The 21,885-nt window shown below is 41.4% G+C and overlaps 1 protein-coding gene across 1 annotated transcript; it reads left to right on the plus strand.

Moving 5' to 3' along the window:
• The first annotated feature begins 293 nt into the window (after positions 1-293).
• spon2a (spondin 2a, extracellular matrix protein) lies at positions 294-19,706 on the plus strand. The gene is made up of 6 exons (XM_015013609.2): positions 294-5,147; positions 8,979-9,207; positions 11,298-11,518; positions 17,050-17,241; positions 17,554-17,725; positions 19,063-19,706. Exons 1-6 carry the CDS (start codon positions 5,142-5,144, stop codon positions 19,251-19,253), a joined length of 1,011 nt encoding a protein of 336 aa, XP_014869095.2. The 5' UTR covers positions 294-5,141; the 3' UTR covers positions 19,254-19,706.
• Positions 19,707-21,885: the final 2,179 nt, after the last annotated feature.

Here is a 21,885-nt window from a genome sequence, read left to right on the forward strand (position 1 = left end):
CTCGTCATAAAACACCTGAAGGTCAGAAGTTTAATAATATATCAAGTATCAGAATCGTTATCGGCGATACTGGAGCTGTATTGTGTACCATGAAATGCGCTATCTCACACCTCTTAATTTTTAGGGTTCTTTACTTGCTGGAAAGTTGAACCTTGACCCCAATCTGAAGTCTTTTGCTTCCTCGAACATGTTTTCTTCCAGTTTTGCCCTGAGTTTTGCTCTGCCCTCCTTGCTGTCAGTTCTGATACCTTATCCCTGATAAAGTAAAGACTCCCCATGGCGTGATGCATGCCACCACATGTGGGTAACGTGTGCTGTGGGTCACAGGTCACACATGCCATTTGTGCATGTGGACCAGAAAGTTTAATCTTCGTCTCTTCTGCACGTTTGCTGCGAACTGCAAATAATTTCTTCAGCAATTCCTCTCCTACTGACACGCATTCAGAAAGGCGAGATGCGTTGACTGCACAACGTTGTTCTTATGTTTGCAGACGTGTTGCTCCTCCAGAGTTGGCAGTCGCTCCACGTTATGCAGAGAATAAATGACGATGGTTTTCTAATTGAGTGGCTGTTGAAGGCAACTGGTGATGCTGAAGTTTAGAGTAATCGCAGCAAAGGGGACTGAATACAAAAGAAATCCAGTGCAAGGGACTGTTTGTGTGGGACAATTACACTACAGCGCCTGAAGAAAAGCCAGCTGATTAACATAATGAGTCCAGTAGTTGAAGCACTTCTTTCTGAAAGTACCTTTCGCACACTCTGATCTCTGATTTTGTTGAAGTTGGGGGAAGGGGGGGAACAGACGTATTGCACAATCACCTGTTTGTCCACTTCTCAGAAGTTGCTAGAGGCCCAGGATGATAGCTGGGTTTTTACTGGATGTGACTCGCACTTCAAACGCACTTCGTCCAACTCCTTCTCCAACCTGACGTCGTACGGTTCCTGACTTCTGCCAGCCGCCACGCTGCACCCCCAGAGATTTTGGCTTTTGCTTTTTTCTGTTTGCTTGTTCGTTTAGTGCTGGAGTAGACACTGAGGCCTCATCACTTATGGGAGGACACAGTAAAACCAGTAAAACGTGAACCCCCGGTTCCCACACTGCTTCTGAGTCCGTAAATTCAGATAAGTGCTCTGTAAAATGGGTCAGTGTGCATTAGATTTTGGTGAAAAACAAGGTGGTTTTTTTTTTTTTGTTTCTGCTAGTTTCCAGATGTCTGCACTTTTTTCTTCTTTCAGAATGTTTTTTAGTGTTTGACTCTGTTTGTTAGAAAATTAATACAACATTTTATCAAATTCAAACACTCGAGACCTTTCCAATTTGAAATGTATGCCTTTTAATTGCCAACAGTCCTTTTTTGTTTTTCTTTCAGCCTAATATTTCTTCCATTTGTCTGAAGCAAAGTGTTTTCAACCACAAGTATTAGTTTCCAGGTTTTCTCCTTAAAACCGAAATAACCTCACTCTGGCATGAGAAAGTCAACAAAAGCTAACAGCGTTGAACCTTAATGGGGGCAGCCTGACAGATCGGGGTGTGTGTGGTAGTGTATGGCATGTGTTTGCGTACTTGCCCATGTGATGGATTGGTCTCCAGGCAGACAAAGTATCCCACTTGGAGGGATCGGACTACCAACCCGAAGGCGGAGGGATAAATATTTGTCTTGGGTTGTCTCTGGAATGATCGAATATTATTTCAGCCTACGAAGTACTCAAATGCTGCGTCCCTTTCAGAGCTTGGTTTTCAATCTTATTATACCCTTAAACTGCTCATTTAATCTGTATTGATTGTTTTTTTTTTGTTTTTTTTCCTTGCTGGTTTAATTCTGATCGTAGTTGGTAACTGGTGCAAAAACGATTGGCATTGCGTGTGTGGTCTGGTGTAAGAAGTCTCTTTTTGTCTCTGGAGTGTACTTGTAAGTATATTAGCATCCTGGGTTTGGGGTTTAACCTGGTTTTCATCACTGTGTTTACACGGAGCACCAGCAAGCGGGTGATTCACATCCTTGTTTAAATGATTGGATCTGTATTCGGCTCTCTGACCGTCTGTGGACATCTGCGTCTGATTTTTAGAGACTCTTAGCCACTTAAGATCATCTCTAAATTCGCCTGAGAAGCTTGTCTGAGTTTACAGAAACTATTTCACCCGGGTTCGTCACAATTATCTCGGCCGTGTTGGTTCTGTTTGACCCACTTCTGCAGCGCGCACTCCTAAATAAATGTCCACTGTAATTGTTGACAGTCTGCGGCTGAGAATAGCTCCTCAAAATCCACAGGTTCACAAGGTTTAACTTGTGCTTTCCAAAAGACACAAACTGCGCCTTGTAAAAGCATTAATACCTGTCAAACTTTTTGGGCTTTTTTTTTTGTTTTTGTCACGTTGCAACCAGAAACTTCAGCGTGTTTTAACTGGGGTTTTATTTCGCAGGCTATCGCAAAGCGGCGCGTGGTTTTGGTTGTGAAAGGGAATGCATAAAGAGTTTTCAAAATGTAGAAAAAGTTTTTCGTACATGTGTGAAATGCAATTGCATGATCAGTCCACATCGCCCACTTTTCCTCTGATCCACCTGCAGACAATCTAACTCTACTAGTTTCCCTCAAAAGTCTTGCAAGCAATAAAGAGAGTCAACATCTGAATAATTTAGTGGACCTAACTGTGTTGGGAAGGCCTCAGACACCTCAGCAGAGGGGTGAGAGACGCAGGCGGACGGAACAACCCTCCTCTCCACCCGAACCGACTGCATGGACATGCAGAGATTAACCGCTCGGGTGGAAGAACCGCTGCATGTGACGGGTATAAATTCACAAATCTGTCAAGAAAGGCATAGCTGAATGAAAGTCTTACCCATGTAGTGCTGCCACTACTCTGTGAGGCAGCATCATGCTGCTTTCGTCAGGGAACCTGGTCAGAGTTGAGGGGAGAGCAGATATAGCGAGCATTTTGTGACAAAATGTTAAAAAACTATAGGCTATATAAAAAAAATCAAGGGTTGCGAGTCCTTTTGCGAGGCGCCATACCACCTCTCTTACTAGATGGATCAGAACATTCTGTTAGAAAATTTCTACCAAAAATGGCATAAATGTGAGCTTCAGCTGAATGCCTGATCTCTTTCCTCTCTGCGTCTGTCTGGCTTTGGCGTTCTGTGATTAGCTCATGGCTTTCCCTCTTCTGACTTCACTCACTGGAGCAACGCTGACGCGAGCTCATGATTGACCGATGAGGACGAGAGGAAAACTTCCATCTATCTTGGAGTTTTGCGTCAGCCTGGCAGATCTGCTGCTGTATCTGGTGTCCTAATGCTAATCTCCCGTGTGTGTGTGTGTGTGTGTGTGTGTGTGTGTGTGTGTGTGTGTGTGTGTGTGTGTGTGTGTGTGTGTGTGTGTGTGTGTGTGTGTGTGTGTGTGTTACAATAATCACAGCCGTCAGTAGTTCCAGCTTTCAGAAACACTTACACTCTATCTGCCATTGTGAGCTTAGGTGATTTTACCTGACCAATCTAAAACAAAAAAAGTTGTTTGAAGCTTAATATCAGTCTGCCCGCTCGCTGAGCGGAACAGACTGGCTGAAGGATGCAGAAGGACTGGATGGAAATCAAAAAGATGAATCAAGTCCGTAATGAAGGGAGAAACAGATGGAGGGAAATATATCTACTTAACCGACTCCTTTAAACTGCAGGGCATAAAAAACACAACTAAATTGTCACCTGATACCCATAAGTCTGCTTTTCCTTCTTCCCTTTTCTGCTCGTCATCATCAGCTGCTTATTCCTGGAAAGGTCTGTCGTTTTGGCACCAGGTTGAGAATATCTTTGCTCCTCTCAGCACTGCAGGCATCAATCTGCAGGCGTCCAGGAGGGCGTCCTGACCACATGTCCAGATCACCGTCAGGATGTTTTGTTTTTGCGATACACTGGTTGTGTAAATGTAGAGGAGGTGAACGGAAGCGGCAGAAAGACTCCACTTCCTCCACGTGATCATTTCACGTCTCGCTTGTGAGGTTTTACGTGCGCTACGATAATGTAGCTGTAAAAAAAAAAAACAAAAAAAAAAAAACGATGCTTTGAAGACATCCATCATACCGCTCAAACCATGTAAGTCTCTCTCCAGAAATGTTTCCCATAATGGCATGTTTTGCATAAAGAACATGGATTGTAGTCCCCGTCAGGATTGCATCACATCATCTAGCCACATGAGAAACTGGGAAAGGTTTTTGAGTTTTCACACACTGACCTTTCCTTGCCAGGCTGTGCATGTGTGGGCACACAGGTGGCTGCTTTGTTCCTTTTTGAAGCCTTCGGTTAAAGTGGCTGTTTTAAGACTGACATGTACAAACAGGGTCTCTTTAACACTCAGCTTCAACATATTCACAAGTGGCTCCTGATAACAGAAACCTCCCCGATTGTCCATGTGCGTCCCAGCTGTGGGGAGAATCGCTTTTTTTTTTTTTCCTGCTGCTGCACACAAACACGACGTTTTACACACTCTAACCTGAGGAAATGGGATTCCTCATGCTCGAATAACAGCTGGATCTGGAGATGGAGTTGTTTAAAACAGAGAAGAAGTACAACAAAAAAAAAAAAAAAAGAAAGAAAGATACGGAAACCATTTTAAAAACCCCTTTGATTCCCTTTGATTTCCAATCAAACTGAAATTAGCTGCAGAAATCTGAGCCAGTGCTTCTGTCCAGACTCCCCTCATTTGTCAGGCAGGTTGCACGTCTGTCTGGGGAGTCCAAGTCCTCCTTACTCTTTCAATTTTACTGCCTTTTTTTTCCTTTTTTTTGCAACTGTGCACCAAAAATTAGACAACGCTATAGGGCTTTTGCCTGGAGGGATGTTGATTGCCTTCTGGGAATTGAGGCACATTGAACAACAGAGAGAGAGAGAAAGAGAGAGAGGAGCAAAGACTGTTAACTGCCTTTCCATACAAGGAGAGGTGAGGGGCGAGTGGGGGAGGAGAAAGAGAGTGAGAGGAGGGTAATACGAGGAGATACAATGAGAGAGAGAGAGAAGGTAGGAGGAGAGAAATCTGGAAAGAGATAAAGGGAGCGAAAAAGACTGATGAGGTTGTGCCAGTTACAGCGGAGAGGAAAGTGAGCAGAGCCGAGTCCTCCCTGTGGTTGTGCTGCTGCTTCTCCGACTGACCCAATGCAGGTAGGGAACACACACAGAGCAGCCGCCATCCATTCAACACACACCGAGCCTGCAGGAGTCCAGACCACCTTGTGTCGTGGTGGTCCAGGAAGCATCCAGGAAGTTTCTGTCTTGTCTTTCAACAGAAACGAAACAAAAAACTGATAATGTAATGATGTAAATGGAAGCTAAACGAAGCATGCAACTGTGTGAAATGCTTTGAATAATCAATGTCAACATGCAGTTTATGAGTAATTGAAGGTAAATGCAGCTGAGGGTGTCTGTGATCGAATTTGGAAACCAAATGCAGAAGATGAATAGTTTTCACAACAATTCAAGTGAACGTGACTTATTATTATTGAGGTATGTTTGTATTTTTATGCTTTAAAGTAAGCTTCTGTGTGCATTTATATTGTCTTGCGCTTAGACGAGAAGCAGCCAAAAACTGACACACACACACACACACACACACACACATATATATATATATATATATAAAGTATAAAAGATTTTTTCCTGTCCTTTCAATCAAATGTCTTTTAAAACAAACAATCTACACATTTTGGCAATTAGACCTTTTGCATATGGCGAACTTGATAAAAAATAATGGTTTTAAAAGTTGTTTTTTGTTTTTTTGCCAGAAGTAATTTTTTTGTCTAAATCGTCTTTTGGCAAAAAAAAAAAAATAAATAAATAAAGAGATTATTTTTATTTATTCATTTATTTATTTTGCAAAAATTGCCTCTGGTAAAAAGAGACTTAGGCCATTATTTTAGGAAGGTGATAATATATTCCTTCTTAGAGTTGCACGTTATTTCACTGAACTCTGCCCACAAATTGTCAAAATGTCCATCCTTTCTACACTTTGTCAGTGGTGTATCTAAAAATAATTTAGGATAATCCGTTTTTCCACACATTTGGCTGCCTTAATTAAATTTCTTGCCTCCTGTTATGTTCCCCACCTGTCTAAGTGTCCGTCTTTCTCCTTGTAGCTCCACCAGAAATCTGCACACGGATCAGGCATGCATGAAAAGGATAATTCAACACAGATGGTTGCATCTTTTTTTTGTTTTTTTCTTTTTTCTCGTCCTGAACAAACTCCTGATTCTGCTATTGTTGCCCAATAAAAAAGATTTTCAAGGAAAAAAAGAAAAAGAAAAGGAAAATCACCTTCCCTGGCAGCTCCTTGTTAAAAATATCTGTGTATGTGTTGCAGACCTGAAAGACCAAATTTATGGGATGAGGTTGAAAGTTTGCATTATCGCTGCATGAAGCTGCTCTAACAGCACAGGGAAGGTGCCTGAAAGGTTTTATTGAGTCTTATGCCTGACAGGGAAAAAAAAAATCTCCTCCGTGTGAGTCTGTGCTGGCTGATGAGATCACAGTGGGCCTGGGCCGCAGGTGCAAGTGTGTGTTTTTGCACGTCAGAGTCACAGTGAGCTCTCATTAATCCATCTGCTGGTTATTTTTCTTAATATTTGTGTGCGAATTCAAGAAATACCAGGCTGTCGGAAGTGTGTTGCAGCATCGGTGTGATGAGTGCAGGAGGAAGGTCAGAGGGTTTGACTAAACCAAAATAGTGCTGAAGATGTAAGAGATAAAGAGAGCCAGTTTTAGGCAACAGGTAAGTCTCTGCAGAAGCCAGAGAAGAGACCTTAGGAGCTGGACATCCAAACCTTGATATTTCTCCCTGCAGCGATAAAAGCTGGGCTATGTGTCTCCACGCTGCAGGTATTTTTATGGATGGCTGTTAAACTCTGCAATGGTTAATCTGCATTCGGCACAGATGGGGAACTGATCAAAAGATCAGCGACATGCGAGGCTGCGGTCAGAAAAAGTGTCAGAGTTGGACATTTAGAGCTATGTTGGCTGAGTAATTCAATCTGTGCTCTGGAAATAGACGTCAGGGACAATATGCAGCAAGACATGGGTGTTAGGTGTGTTGATGGTGTGTGTGTGTGTGTGTATGTGTGTGTTGACTAACCCAAATTTAACTGTCTGCATTCTGCAGCTGCTTGGACTTTTAGCAATACTATAGAAACACACCGGATTGGCCCTTTGCCTTCTTGTAGAATGTCAACAGAAGGAAAAGTCTTCTGCTCTCAGCTTTAAAGTTTCATTTCACGTTTAAGTCGGCCTTCAGTAACATGAGAAATCAAACACGTGGCCCTGAATTTGCGTTTTTGTGTTTATTTGTGACGCGATTCGGAAATGAAGCCGACAGCAGAGAGAAACAGCAGGACAATGTTTACTTCTGCGTCAGAAGTGGAGAAATGTGTTGAAATGATGCAAAGGAAGAAATCAAACATAAAGCAGCCAACGCTGCAGGCACAAGTTCCAAAACAAAGTAGCTCAAAAAAAAAAATTGTCACATTTCTGCTAATAAAAAGTGTTGAAAATTCGCCTGTTTGTAATTTAATATTAATATAAATCCAGCTGTTCTTTGAAGGCGTCAGATTTTTTTTTTTTTTATTATTAGTGAACAAATGGCTAAAAAGCTCGACAGAGAGTTCGGGGATGGAGTTGTAACGACGTTTAGAGCAATAAATGCAAACTCAGTGAGACGTGAATCATAAGAAGTCCCATTTGCACTTTGCAACAAGTCATGTAGAAAACACCAGGAAGACGACGATCTGGTGAGATCAGACCAAAACCGACCAAAACCTACGTGAAAAATGCTGTGCAGAAGAAAGCTAACATGGCATTTTGATATACGTCACATCCCTCATAATTATGGCAAAGGTTAAAAGCAGGTAGAGCTTTACCCCCAAAAGACTTGCAGCATTTTTGCAGTAAAAGGTTCCTCTACAAAGTGTCGACTCAGGGTTACTGAATACAAGTCTCCACAAAACTCTTGTGATTTTTATCTGTGAAAAAGTTTTGCTAGTCAAAATATCTCCTTTCAGATCATCACCGTGCTCGACTTTATTTAGTCTGTGCTAAAATTGCGACATGTTGACGTTTTTGCTTAAAATTTAGCGAAGAGTTAATACTTTTAGGAACCCCTGCATGCTCTTGGAAAAAAAGCTTTTAACCTCAAATACACATACAATCGAAATCAAGTTGGTGATTTAAGATGCATTTACGATTTTCACTGATGGCGATTTGACCGCTTGGCATGTACAGTGTGAACTTAACGCTGCAGTCCAGCTTTTGGCCATCGTCTAAATAAGGCAGAAAACTTTGGCTGAGGATTTGGGAGAAGTGAAAACACACGTTTCCCCTCCGTTACTCTCCTTAGCCCTGTTAAAATATATAAAAGGTGAAAAGTGTTTGCATGTGCCCTCCTCCCCTCTCTGCCTCTAAATAGAGTGCGAGTCTGTCTGACTCAGCTGCGGGTCAGTGGATGGTCAGTCGGTGAGGTCAGACAGATTTCACATCCAGCCTCAGACATGTCATATGTGCTGTTTTATTTCAGGGCAGCTCCTGCAACACACATTCCTGCTGAATATTAGCTGTTGTCGCATAGCCAGAGATTGGCTGGAGATAAACACACACACACACACCATGCCCAGCCCAGAAGTTGAAAGCTCAAGGGTCAGAAGGTTCAACAAGCTTTGTTCTCAGATGAAACGTCCGTGTTGTGATACGAGGGCAGGGATGTGGAATTTTCCCCGTCTCCTTTTGTATTTTCGAGGATTGTCCAGGGCTTGGCTTCCTAAATGTTCAGGCTAGTCTTTCCTTTTTGTTTCCTCCCAAGCCAAGATTATGCGCCCAAACACAATTGATCTTAAAATGCGCCTCCCAGTTTACGGTTTCAGCCTCCTTATCAGCCTTTGTTCAGGAGTCGTCTCCAGCTCCAACATGCAGCCGGAGGAATAACCCAGTTTTTCCTTTTTCGTTCCTCTGCAGATGATGTCTTCAGAGCGCCCGGCCTGTGGTTGGCTGCACAAGCTACTCGTTTTGCTGGTGAAGCTTCATTTCGCGTTTGCCGAGCCTCTGCAACCCCTCAACGGAACGGGCTGCACAGCCAAGGGTCCCGCTTCCTACATCCTGGTCTTTACAGGTCACTGGAGCCCGCAGGCGTTTCCAAAGCAGTATCCCCTGTTCCGACCCCCAGCGCAGTGGTCCAAACTCATAGGTGAGGAAAAACATGGCTTCTCTTTCGAGTGTTTTTGGAATGAAAGGAAAGCGTCAGAAGATTTTATTGCCAGTGAATTTAAAATAAATAAATAAATAAAAGGTCAAAAGAAACTACCAGATGGTGTTTCTCTTTGTCTGTCGGCTGTCAGACAAAAATCACATGGTTCCAAAATGGAGCCGAAAAGAGTCGGGAGTACAAACATGATTACCTAAACAGGTGAGTCTGATTAACTGAATGTGTTGCAGATGTAAGAAGGAGGAGGAAACAACATGAACAGAGATCAGAGAACTCAAAGTGGAATCACAAAAACAAAAGTTTTTGAACCAAAATCTGAGGAAAAGCTGCAGAAAAGAACACGACTAAACAATGAAGTGATCAGAAAACACAAGAATTCAGTGAAATATACAAACCTGAAAACCAGCAGGATCACGTCCAGCGACACTGAGCAAATGTGAAAAAACCCCATTAAAAACATAATTTAATCATAAACACAGTAAAATTAGACTTTGATGATGGACATATTTATCTTTCACCCAGCCGAATCCCTTTTCAGTTTAAATGACGACACTTTTGTGTGCTTGCACCAATTTAGGAGTCTTAAGATTTTTGATAACTGCCTTAGCTGAAATTTGAACTGCAAGTTTACGCAAATATGATTCACATATCTACAGATAGGCCACACAGTGAGTAGTTTTCAAAGAGAAATGACTCATCTCATGCTTTGATCAGAAATGGAGTACAAAATGTTTTCCAAGCACAAGAAAACAAACATTTTTTACATCTCGTGCTGAGTTTAAAAATCGAATAAATAACAGAAAATTTAAAAAGATTTTTTTGAAGAACATTCCAAAGCAGTGTTGCTATTGCTATGTTATTGTGACGTGACAAAGTAGAAGGTTGAAGCGAGTAATATCCCAAAAAAAAAAAATATTGGGGACATGTCTGGTTTCCAGGTGGCCCAGTGATGCCATGGAAGAGGAGAGCGCCCTACTTATTCCTAACAGAGACAGGCACCAGCGGGTCTGACATAATTATTTCCATGGGCATGGAAATGGACGGTCTTTGTCACCAGGGAACAAAAACACAAGGGCCTCAGTGAGCAGACAGTAAACTAAAGGGGACAATAAAAAAAAAAGCTGCAGCAAACGTCAGTAGGGCCGAGGACTCTGAAAGACTGGACTTTGTCATGAATAAAAAAAATACTCAAGCGGTTTAGGAAGGGTTGGCTTTGAAGTCTTGGTGGGGCACAAGTGTGATGCATTATCAAATTTCGGGGGTTTGATGCTAGTTAGGATGGAAATGCAATTAAGGTCCACGAGTAATGGCGGTATGGGGAGAAACAAGATAGTGTGTGAAGTGTGCTAGGCAAGTTGTGCAACTAAGTGTGCGCTCATACATGTGTCAAGACTATTTAAGGTTAAAATCCAGACTTTGTGTGTGTGTGTGTAGTTGTGCGTGTGTGTGTGTGTGTGCGCGCGCGCGCTTGTCTTTATGCAGCTCTGAAAAGTGAGGTAAGGCAGAACCATCAGAGCATTTGTCAGCGTGTTTCTGGCTAACCTTACGCTGCCCTTAAAACCACGGGCCCAGGTCAGCGGCTTTGTGGGTCTCCAGAACCTGTGGTTTAAATCTAAAACTGGGCTCTTGATTTTTAACAGATTTCTGAGATAGTCAGAACTTTTCAAAAGAATGTGAAGAGAAAGCCTGCTGGCCCGGGCTGCATCAAAAAAGCATCATTAAGGGTTTTCAGAATTGTTAAAATAAATTGTTGTCCAAGTTTTGCCTGCCAAGTCCAGGATCCTGACCTACATCCTGGCAGCTCCGGCCTGTGTTGCGGTTTCTGCAGGAAAAGACGGAGAATATAACCTTGCAATAACACATGCACATGAGCAATTCCCTCAGAATCATCAGTTTAAATGCAGGAAGTAGGAGGCAGCCGTAGAAGTACACTCGGGCTCCGTGGTGGAAATTATCTCATCGTCTGGCTCAGGACTCTGCGGAGCTTCATCGACACTCGAAAGGAGTCAAGTGAGCGCGCATCTCGCTTCTCTCATCTCACATTTCTTCAATTGCCTTTTCTCTCTCAACAGCGGCGAGCCACAACCGCCACTTTCGGCTCTGGGAGGAGGGCTCTTCGGCCAGTCCCGGGGTGCAGAGCTTTGCTGAAGTCGGGGTGACGGTGGAGCTGATGAAAGCAGCCAAGGAGGCCCGGAAGAAGCGCACGGTCGGAGTCATGTACCGGACAGCAGGCATTCCCAATGGGATCGGACACAGCTCCACGGAGATGCTCATGGTGCCCCGCAACCCACTGGTAGGAGACGGCCGAGCTTCACAAAGCAACATCTACACTCACGCGGTCACTTTGAGCTGGGTCTATTACACCGTGCATCTGCACCCCACCAAGTCATTTCCTACTTATTTCCACTACACCCTGTCAGACTTTGTTTAGACAAAGTGCTTGAGTTCAGTAGCCGCAAACGCCTACATCCATCCCGCACGCTTTGCTCTCGGTCTGAGCTGGAGCCGAGGGAGGGGCCCCATCTGTGTAAGGTAAATACCAGTAAATGCCAGTTACCTCAACAGAAAGACTGCAGACACGTAGAAGCAGCTACAGTTTTCCTGTCTGTGGGAAGGGAAAATTGGCCCACCAGTGATTTTTGCTTTTTTTTTTTTTTAATTAGCTTGTTAAACTTTGGGCTGGCGTGTTTTATTTACGCACAACCCAAAATACAACCTATCCTGCTATTATCACCAAGCACAAAGATAAGTCATGTATTAGCTGCGCTTAACTACAAACGATCAGTTTCACCAGCCACACCCAGGCCTAATTACTGCAGAAAATCAGAAGTCCCTTAAATAGAATCTATTTGACAATGTGACACGGGATAAAAGATTTCCAAAAATAGTTAGGAAACAAAGTCATTGATATCTCTCAGCCTGAAGAAAAAAAAACACAGAAACAAAAACAAAAGCATTTCAGTGGGTTTGGGATTCCAGTGAACTACACTTGGAGTCGTCATTCACCAATGGAGAAAACATGGATTCGTGGTGAACCATCTGAAAACTGGCCAGCCTTTCAAAATTACTCCAAGAGTGCTCAGATGATTCATCCAGAAGGTCACAAAGTGGCCAAGAACATCATTTAATGCTCTACAGGCCTCACTTTCCTTTAGAGATTAAGTCAGCGAATGAACATCCTGACGCTGTTGGTCAAAATTTGTTGCTGTGATTGATTGAAATTATTTCACGAGTAACAAAACATGTCAAAACCATTACAGTCGTTTGGGGTCGCGCATCTGGGATGAGTTTCTCCCGCATTGGACGCAGCGCTTCCTTTGTCCAAACAGATCTTTATTTTTTTATTTTTTTTGCTTTGAACCAAAAACTTCAGTGTTTGATCTTCTCTGTCTACGAAACATAATTCCAACAATCCCCGTTCTTCTAGCATGTGAACTTTAATAAACTGCAGATGAGTGTATTCATTGTCAATCTGGGCTGGGAACAAACGGGCTCTTCTTGCAGTGGGCATCGTCGTTGCTCAGAGCTCCTCTGACGGTCAGTCGACTCACGAACTTTAACGCGAGCCAACGCAAGAGAGGGGCCTTTAGTTGATTACAGGTTGCTTCAGTCCAGATTGTGGTTTCAATATAAATGTCTAAATCCATTTTCGGTCATCCTCACTCTTGCGATGCTTGATCAAAAAAAAAAAAAAAAACATCTTACTTTTCCTTTGTTTTCAATTAGATTCTAAAAGATTTCATATGCTGGATGCTGGTATGAATAGATACAACAGATATAATCTGATGCAATTTGGTGAGTATGATGTGTCGTGTACTGACCCGCTTGGGGGAGCCAATGAAATCTTTCATAGTTCATTAAATAAATAGAGAGAGAGAGAGGGAGAAAAAAAACACATTTAACTTTTAATCCGAGAATGTCATTTAACAAAAGGAGCTACGTACACATTCCCTTCCTCTGAGATATTATTTATGAAGATGCCTGTTGGCCAGAGTGGCTTTACGTTGAGAAAAATTAAACAAAGCATTACTTTATGTTCAACAACATGTAGCTTTTTTTTTTTTTTTTTTTTTTACTTTTGACTGGTCTGGTGCTTTTCTTGGTAAAAACCTAAACGCTATTTTTATGAGGCAAGGCAAACATCTGGCCTGTTGAATTAATTGTCTTTATTGTTTCAATTTGTAGCTCAGCTCACTTCACTTTGTGTTTGTTTAGTGATTATTCACCTCAGATGTTATCAGATGGTTAGCCAAACACACATAAAACAATAGCCAAGCAACATGGACGCTTTCCACTTTCTGTGCAAAATATTTGTCGAAACCACCAGCTCAATAGAACAACACAATTCATATGCTTGACTGTTTTTTTTAGCCTATTATAGGAGTTTGTGTGCATATTTGAGCCAGTTTTCCCCTTAACAAGAACTGCTCTAAATTCAGCTCATCCTCATGCGGTTAAGAGGTATAAATCATTTTTAGGAAGAAAAGGTAAATAAAAACAGACGAATTGCTGGGAAACGTAAACTCTTTCACACATTTTCATTATTTCCTGTTACATTTCCTCTCAAAAATTAACTTCTTCTTTGAATACAAATTAATTTTAATCTAAGTCTGCCAGAGATTATGTGTAATTTTGGTTTCAACTGCTTGCTACTCATCAATTAGGATATAGATTATGTCATCATCTAGTGTTTATAACCCAGTCTTTGCCTCTTTTCTCCCCCCAGTTGTCTTTTATTTCACAAGCTATATTTTTTTGTGGCTCAGTTCTCCACACAGGGGTCCACAAGCATTTCACAGTTTTGATACCAGCAAGAGAAAAAAAAAAAAAAAGAATCTGAAGTTTAACGTAAAAAGTTGTCGAATTAAATCTGTGGTCTCTTTTGAGGCGATATAAGGTTTTTCTTTTTTTGCTTCTTACCTTCATGATCAGCCGAGAGAGAAGGTCCATTCCTCTTGCGTCCACTACACTTCACACCCATATGCAATGAAATCTGGGTTTTTGTCCATTCAATGATATGTGCCTTACTGTTTAAAATAAAAAGAATTGGATCCTGTTTTTTTTTTTTTTTTTTTTTTTCAATTTTTATTGTAATTACCCTTAAAAAGTGGCATTTTATAAAGGTTATCATGTCTAGAGAGTCTCCGGCTTGCATTGTCAACTACATTAGGAGGCTAATTCTCTGAGTCCTTGAACCAGAGGGCAAAACAAAAGAACTAATCACTCTTTAGGTGAGCATTGTTTCTGTAAGCATAGGTAATGTACAGCACCCCGCCGTGTTGTCTTCCAGGTATGTGACGTCTGTGCCGGTCTGTTTTTAGACCAGATAAGCAAAGCAAAGCCCAGCTATTGAGCGTGCTGTGTTGGACATGATTTAATGACGTGATCCAGCTGATAACTTAATCTGTGAGCATGTTGCACTGTCTGTTGCGCTCTCATTTATAAATACTATATCATTCCTTTGAAGACAGCCGATGGTTTACACGACATCTGCCAGGAATCCCAGACACATGACTTCTGTCATCATATATCCAGCTTTTGTTTAATGTGGAGCTCAACCAGATGGAGACGCAGGATGTGAGCCATTTTAAGCCGCTCGAGAGGCTTTCCGCCGGATGCCTTCTGGTCTTTGAAAACGGTTTTCTGAGATGGACACGGGCTTTAAAGATTTGTCTTGAACAGTCGTGCAAACTTTCCCTTTAGCTAATAGTAAAGAAATTAGCCGAGAGGCGGCGTCTTTCAGATTAGCTGAGGAGAGTTTCAGGAAAAGATGAAAAGCATAAGAGGCAGGAAGTTCAAAGATCAACAATGAAAGGACACTGATGTTTCTGAAAAAGCCACAGGACTTCTTCTGGTTTAGTCTTTACTTTTTTTTTTAACATTTATCACTGGAAGAAAAACATTAACACTCGTATGTCTTCCTGACTCATCTCATTCCTTTGTCTCAGATCTGCTGGTCCCCGCTCTCTGTTTGGTTCAACACCAGTGATTCATTCAAAGCCCACACAAAAACCGACCCTCAGACTGACAAGATGAGCAGCGATTGTCAAGCGTTTTTGGGTTGTTGTTTTTTTTCTCCAAAAATGGAGAAGTTTTCAAATGCGCTGCTGTCTGGTCTTCTGCCATCACTTCAGTGTGCTTTGACCCTAATTCCTCCCCCCGAGATGAGATCACCGTTTCTCAGGAAACATACATCATACGGGAGACAGACGGGGTGCACGTGCGCACATGCCGACTCTGTTTTATAGTCGCAAAATCCCTACATCGGCGCTCGTGTGTGTGATGTCAGGCCTATTGCATTTATTGTCCTGGCTGGTGTTACTGTGATCTCTGTAATTTCATTCATTCTGCACTCATCTCACTTTCCACAGCGGGGGGATTTAAACAGTTGCACAGTCCAAAGTGAACTAATGGTTATTATATTAAAATAACAAGTGTTTTCATTGCATTTCATTCTACGTGTCAAAGTATAAAACATTTCTATTAGAGATAAGAGTTATTTTATTCAGCTTCAAATAGAGTTCAGGTTTTTTTTATGGGGTTATGTTGGAAGACTATGACTGCACAATATCTTACCTTAAATGTGAACAAGACAGTTTGGGTCTTGGATGGTATTGAAGATGCCTGTGTGGTAGCAACCATTTGAGTCGTTGGTGGAAAATAGAAGTAGTTTTACACCTTGGACATTTTCAGATATTGTCATGTTACAACCACAAACCAGAGTTTATTTTTTTTATATTAATATTATGTGATGAACCAACAAAAAGCATAAATTAGAAGTTGAAGAAAAAGGTACATTGTTTTTGTCAAATAAAATCTATAAAATGTGTTGTCCATTCAGCTCTCTTTTTGTGATTACCAGATAAAGCCACCTCACACTTCAGTCTACAGAGGGCCATTTTTACTCATTTTACCTTACAGAATCACTCAAGCTGAGTCAGACCAGGTCATGTTAATCTCAGGTTAACACTTACCAAATATCCTCTGTCTTTTAGGTTTGCACTTTGACTGGGCCACTTTGGCATATGAACATGATTTGATGCATGTGATGTACTGTTTAGGATTATTGTTCTGTCGGAAGGTGAACCTCCACCCCTGTCAGTTTTCAACTTCATATTTGTGGAGTGCGGCTAATAGTATGCAGATTCTCCCAGCTGATAACGCTACAGATTCTCCATAGTGACAACAATCCTCTTCTTGGCTGCTTCTCTGATTGATGTTCTCCTTCCCAGCCTGCCAGTTTAGGTGGACTATCATGTCTTGCTTAGGTTTGGAGTTGTGTTGTACTCTTTCCATTTTCAGATGATGGATTGAGCAGAGCTCTGTGAGATGTTCAAAGCTTGGGCTTTTGTTTTAGGACTGAACTCTGCTTTAAATTTCTCGACAGCCTCGCCTGTTTTGCACTTGGTTGCTGTTTGTTCTCTTAACAACAAACCTCTGAGGCCTTCACAAACCATTGGTGGCACTGTGTTATATTTAGGGGTGTCGCAGTAGGACGCATGCTTTTGTATTTTTGTTTATAGTGAAAAAACGTATAATTTTTCTTCCACTTTACAATGTGCACTTTATGTTGGTCTGTCACATAAAATCCCAACAAAGTGCAACAAGATTGTGGCTTAAATGTGAAGCACAAATGATATGAATACCTTTGCAAGGAACTCTTAAGTATTTTTTTTTTTTACTAGCATGTAGTATTTAACTTCCTGGTAATCTGGTCATCCCTTTTTTTTTTTCTTTTTTTTTTACAAAATTATGATAATTAGTGTTTCATAGTTTTTCAATTAAACTCATTGAAGTCTAACATCAGTGTTTTGTGTCTGACAGCTGTCTTTGATGGTGAAGATGATTCCCAGCCCTGACTGGTTTGTCGGTGTGGACAGCCTCAATCTTTGTGAGGGTAACCGGTGGAAACAGGAAGTGACCGTCGACCTCCAGCCTTACGATGCAGGAACGGACAGTGGATTCACTTTTTCCTCTCCCAACTTTCCCACCAGCCCCCCTGAAAACATTACAAAGGTAGGAGGAAACCATCATCTGTTTATGTCCTTCGCTAAGCTGCTGGTGCCTCAGATTCTGGTGTCTCTGTCTTGTTCTTGGAGTACGTAAGCAGAGTGGGAACGGGGCATCATTCTTGGCTGTCTGTGGCTGAATGATTGCTTGGCAGGTCTCATGTCTGACCTGAAGTGATTTAAATAAAAAGGGGCCCCTTATGTAACAGACAATCCATCATTTTGCAGGATGTGCTTTAGAGCTGGCTAATATGCACTGGGGGTTCTACTGAGAATCTGTTGCCTTTTTCTGATGAACTGCTCGCCGACTGCTTTTCAGATCACGTCACAAATGCCGAATCATCCGGCCAATTCCTTCTACTACCCTCGACTAAAGGAGCTTCCACCTATTGCCAGCATAAAGATTACCCGGCAGCGTCGAACGCCAGACCGCCAAACTTCTATTTCTAATCACATTCTGCCAAACTCCATCAATCCTCAGCGTTTCTCAGGTAATAACACAAAGCTTTTCCTCACAAAAAATATTTATATCCTTGAAAGTATTTAGAGATTTTTTTTTCCTACCAGCAACTGGTAGGAAGGTAGCTGGAGCTGCTGTTTGAGGTTGGACCACAACAGTGTAGAACCCAACTCCGGGTAGAGGGGCTTCCCAGGGTGTGGGGATACCCGCAAGCTCTCAGCTGACTGCCTCGGTTTTAGAGTTAACTAGCATGAAGGGTCACCTCTTTGTGGTATTAGGTTGCAAGAGGGAAGGCTCTGACCTTTTGCACTGAACAGCAGTTCGGATTACCCAGCCTTCTTGGAGTCCAAAGGATGTTTTGCAATTTAACAGAGCACGAGTCGATCACAAGGTGTGAGTCAAGTGTGCTTGATATCAGGTCATCTTGGGCTAAAGGTCGACGATCGGTGTTGTAATCTTATCATTTGACCTGCTGCGGCTGAAGAGAGAGCTAGAGATATCAACTCATTGCCACCTGGTAGCGAGCTGAATCCAGTGGCAGGGGTTTGGCAGACAGATCTGGTAAAACCGAACATGAGTTGAGAGTGAGCTGCGAACGTCTGGTGGAGGAACCTGTTCAACTTATGCCTCCTGGAGAATCTCTCTCCTCTCCCAAGGGAAGTTGGGGTCGTGAAATCAGAATATATATTGCCGTTTGTTGTGTTGGCAACCAGAGGATCTGCTGATGGACCCCCAGAGGTGATGGAACCTGTTGGGTTGGAGAAGGCCTTGAAGGCTTGGTTGTCTATAACGAATGTCAATTAGCACAGATATAGAAAAAATAAGACAGACTGCTGCATCTGTGTTTTGTCTGCTTTTGGATTAGGGAACTGCAGACCCAGACTGGTGTTATTGTAGACCGGTGGAAAGAGCGCTTTGAGGATCTCCTCAATCCTGTCTCTTTACTGTGAAGGAGTCGGAAACTGAAGACTCGGAAGAAGGCATTCCATCACAGTAGCAGAGGTCACTGAGGTAGTTTAAATAGCTCTCCATTGGCAGGAAGTCAATCTACAAAGATGAGATTCTGCGTAGGTCCATCATAGTTAATAGACCTTTTCAGTGTTGCATATTGAAAAGGCATAGGGGCAACGCCAGAGTGGCATGATAGTTTTTTTAAGACAGGGGACAGAGAGTGAATTCCAACCCTAGAAAGATCACACTTTTCACCCTCACTGGGAAAGATTAGTCCATAGATTTACTCTTCCAGAACAATATAATCTATCTGTTTGTCTGTCTGCATGTATATGACTGCTGCAGAACAGGCATCATTTGGGCACTGTTTCCTCATTTTCTTGTTGTCTCTCTCTCTGTCTCTCTCTTTAAACCCAGCAACACCTTTGGATTGCGAAGTCTCCCTCTGGTCATCTTGGGGTCTGTGTCTTGGTCCCTGCTCCAGAGGCGGAGTTCGTCACCGCACACGTTACATACTTCTGCGGCCAGCAAACGCTGGCAGCCCCTGCCCTGAGCTGGAGGAACAGGATGAATGTGTGCCGCACAACTGCATAAAGAAACGCCAGTAATCGTCAAAGCAGGAGCATAAAAACAACCAGTGATAAACACTTGGACTCTCGTGTTATCAGTGCTGGACTGAGAAAACGTTTGAGAATTTGTCAGATTTTTTTGAAGTGAAGCAATAAGAACTCAATGTGTATTGTCACAAAAAGAGACGTTTGCAAATCAGCAGAACTAAGAAAAAACAGAAGTCTCTTGGAAAAACTGGTTGGTGGATGAAAATCAAAGAGCTAAAATGCTATTTAGTCTGACTTTGTTTTTACAACTGTTGTTCGACCTGTGTTTGCCCAAAGGTTGAGCTGTTTTGTAAAATGTAAATAAAAGTGAAATGCAACCATTTGTAAATTATCTCCAAAAAATATATGTTTCATTCAATATAACAGAAATATGAATTATGTGTTGAAACAAAGAATTTGTGTACCGTTTTTCATTTTGTCAAATAAATGCACATTTTGTTGTAACTTTCCTGCCAACGCTATGTTAAAAAAAGTTGGGACAAACATGGGGGGAGATTTTCCAGCGAACTAAAATCCAATTAAAACACGTGAGCAAAAATACCTAAAAGTATATCTGTCTAAAGCCAAATGCAGTCATCCTACAGAAAAAGCTTTTTTTTTCAGCTGGTTGTATCTGGGATCTTGTTCAATCAATAATGACTCGCATCGCAACATCCTATGTGAGGTGTTGGAACATAGACGCAGGTCTGCAGCGTTGGGGGGCATTGCCCGCCCACAGAGTCAGCCGTGCCCCCACTGGACTGGAAGTTGTTTGTTGTTTTTACCTTAGAATGGCCAAATATCTGTTATTTTGATTTACCATCCATCTGTGATAGACAGACGGTAAATTGAAAGTGTCGCTTGTCTCAAATTTCTTCGCTACACCAGACCAGAACAGCGCCCACATAACTGCAAACAAAGCATTAATCTGATTATCCTTTCTCTAGTCTATTACCATCAGAGACCAAGATACTGAAAGTGCTTTGCTTAAGGCAGGACCATCTGTATCTGACTGACAGCGGATAAAACCCCTTTTTTTTATGACATTAGCAAGATCCGGAAAGGATGTTTTTGACACGACGCTTGTTTCTCATCATTAAGTTTAAGGATCTGTGATGGTTTGAAGCTCATAGAAGAAGTAACACAACGTCAACGAAGGAAGCTTAACAAGAAGTACATGTTTACTTCTTGTAAAGTACATCTTTACATGTACTTCTTGTACATGAAAATGAAATGAGATGTTATTTCATTTCGTGCCATGTCCTCGTGTTATTTCATGAGATTTCAGGTGACTTGCCTGAACATTTCTCATACTAACAGCAAATAAACACAATAAAGAGGTGCCGAGCAGTGGAAATCATATGGACAAATAAAACAATGCACTTTTTAATCAATGTTTATAAAAAGTTTCTTTACTCATTTATGCTCTGTGAGAGTTAAGGCACATGTCTGTCTGCTTACTTACTTAAAAATGGCTTCTTATATCCACTTCAAAATGAGGGAATATAAAATACTTTAGAAGTTTTAAAGCTAAAAGAAAGAAAGTGTTTTTGCTGCACAGATATAGTTCACATCAACTACATTCTTACATGAGCACTGCTGTTACATGTGCACAGAAAGATCCACACTAAGTTCCTTTGACCTACTGCACACCTTCACCGGAATATAGCACCATTGGATTACTTGAATAACCTACATATGTTTGGGCTGTAAATCTCTTTTAAAGTAACTGTAATCCCATATTTATAAATATCTCCTGTCATAAAGAATTAACCAACAGGCTGAATTGATATGTGAAGCTTCTTCATAGACCAACATGCAGATATTTAAAAGAATGTCAGATCGGCACAGAGTCATGTAAAGAAATTTGACGTTAAATAATCCCGAGAAAAGTTCACATATTGATGTATATTCTAGTTATCTACTGAAAGAAAGTGATTTAACTGCACTTAAAGGACAGAGAGTAACCTTCATTTACTCAATGAGCAAAAAGCATGAAAAAAAATATTTTACAGCTAAGAAAAGTTAGGATACCCTATCCCCTAAAAGCTAACGTTACCCAATTTCCCTGAAATAGCTCGAGTGAGGAGGCTATTGTAACCATCTACAAGTCTCTGTCATCTGTGAGAGGAAAGTTTTCGCTGCTGTTCACCTTCAGGTGAGATTTTAAGAGGTTTCTTCCATGTCCAGCCCATGTATTGGTCCTTACTTGTAGGACAACAATTGGAATTAATACACCTCATTTTATAAAAGGGGTAAGATATCTTATATTTGTCAAAAATATTTTTACATAATAAACTTGAAATGTGTATTGTTTTTGTATTTTGCCATTTTATTGTATCATTCTGTTAGCAGCTTACTTTCACAAATCAGTGAAACAAAACAGCACCCCCTGGTGGTCATAATCACAACTGCGCGCTTCAATTAAAGCTATTATTGCTTATTACAAAGGTATTTTCTTTTTCAATATAAATAAATAAAATAAATAAATAAATAAATACATAAATAAATAATTTATTATTGAAACTTAGAAATACATAAAGTTTTGTAAAATGCAAAATAAAAATCTTAAGTGTAGTTATTAACTGTACTATTTCAGTTCAGAAATAGACCATCAAAGCTCACCATTAAATGTTCAATGACC

This window comes from Poecilia mexicana, unplaced genomic scaffold (assembly GCF_051168715.1).
Source record: "Poecilia mexicana isolate PSO_F unplaced genomic scaffold, ASM5116871v1 scaffold_10, whole genome shotgun sequence".
In the NCBI taxonomy this organism is placed as follows: Eukaryota; Metazoa; Chordata; class Actinopteri; order Cyprinodontiformes; family Poeciliidae; genus Poecilia; species Poecilia mexicana.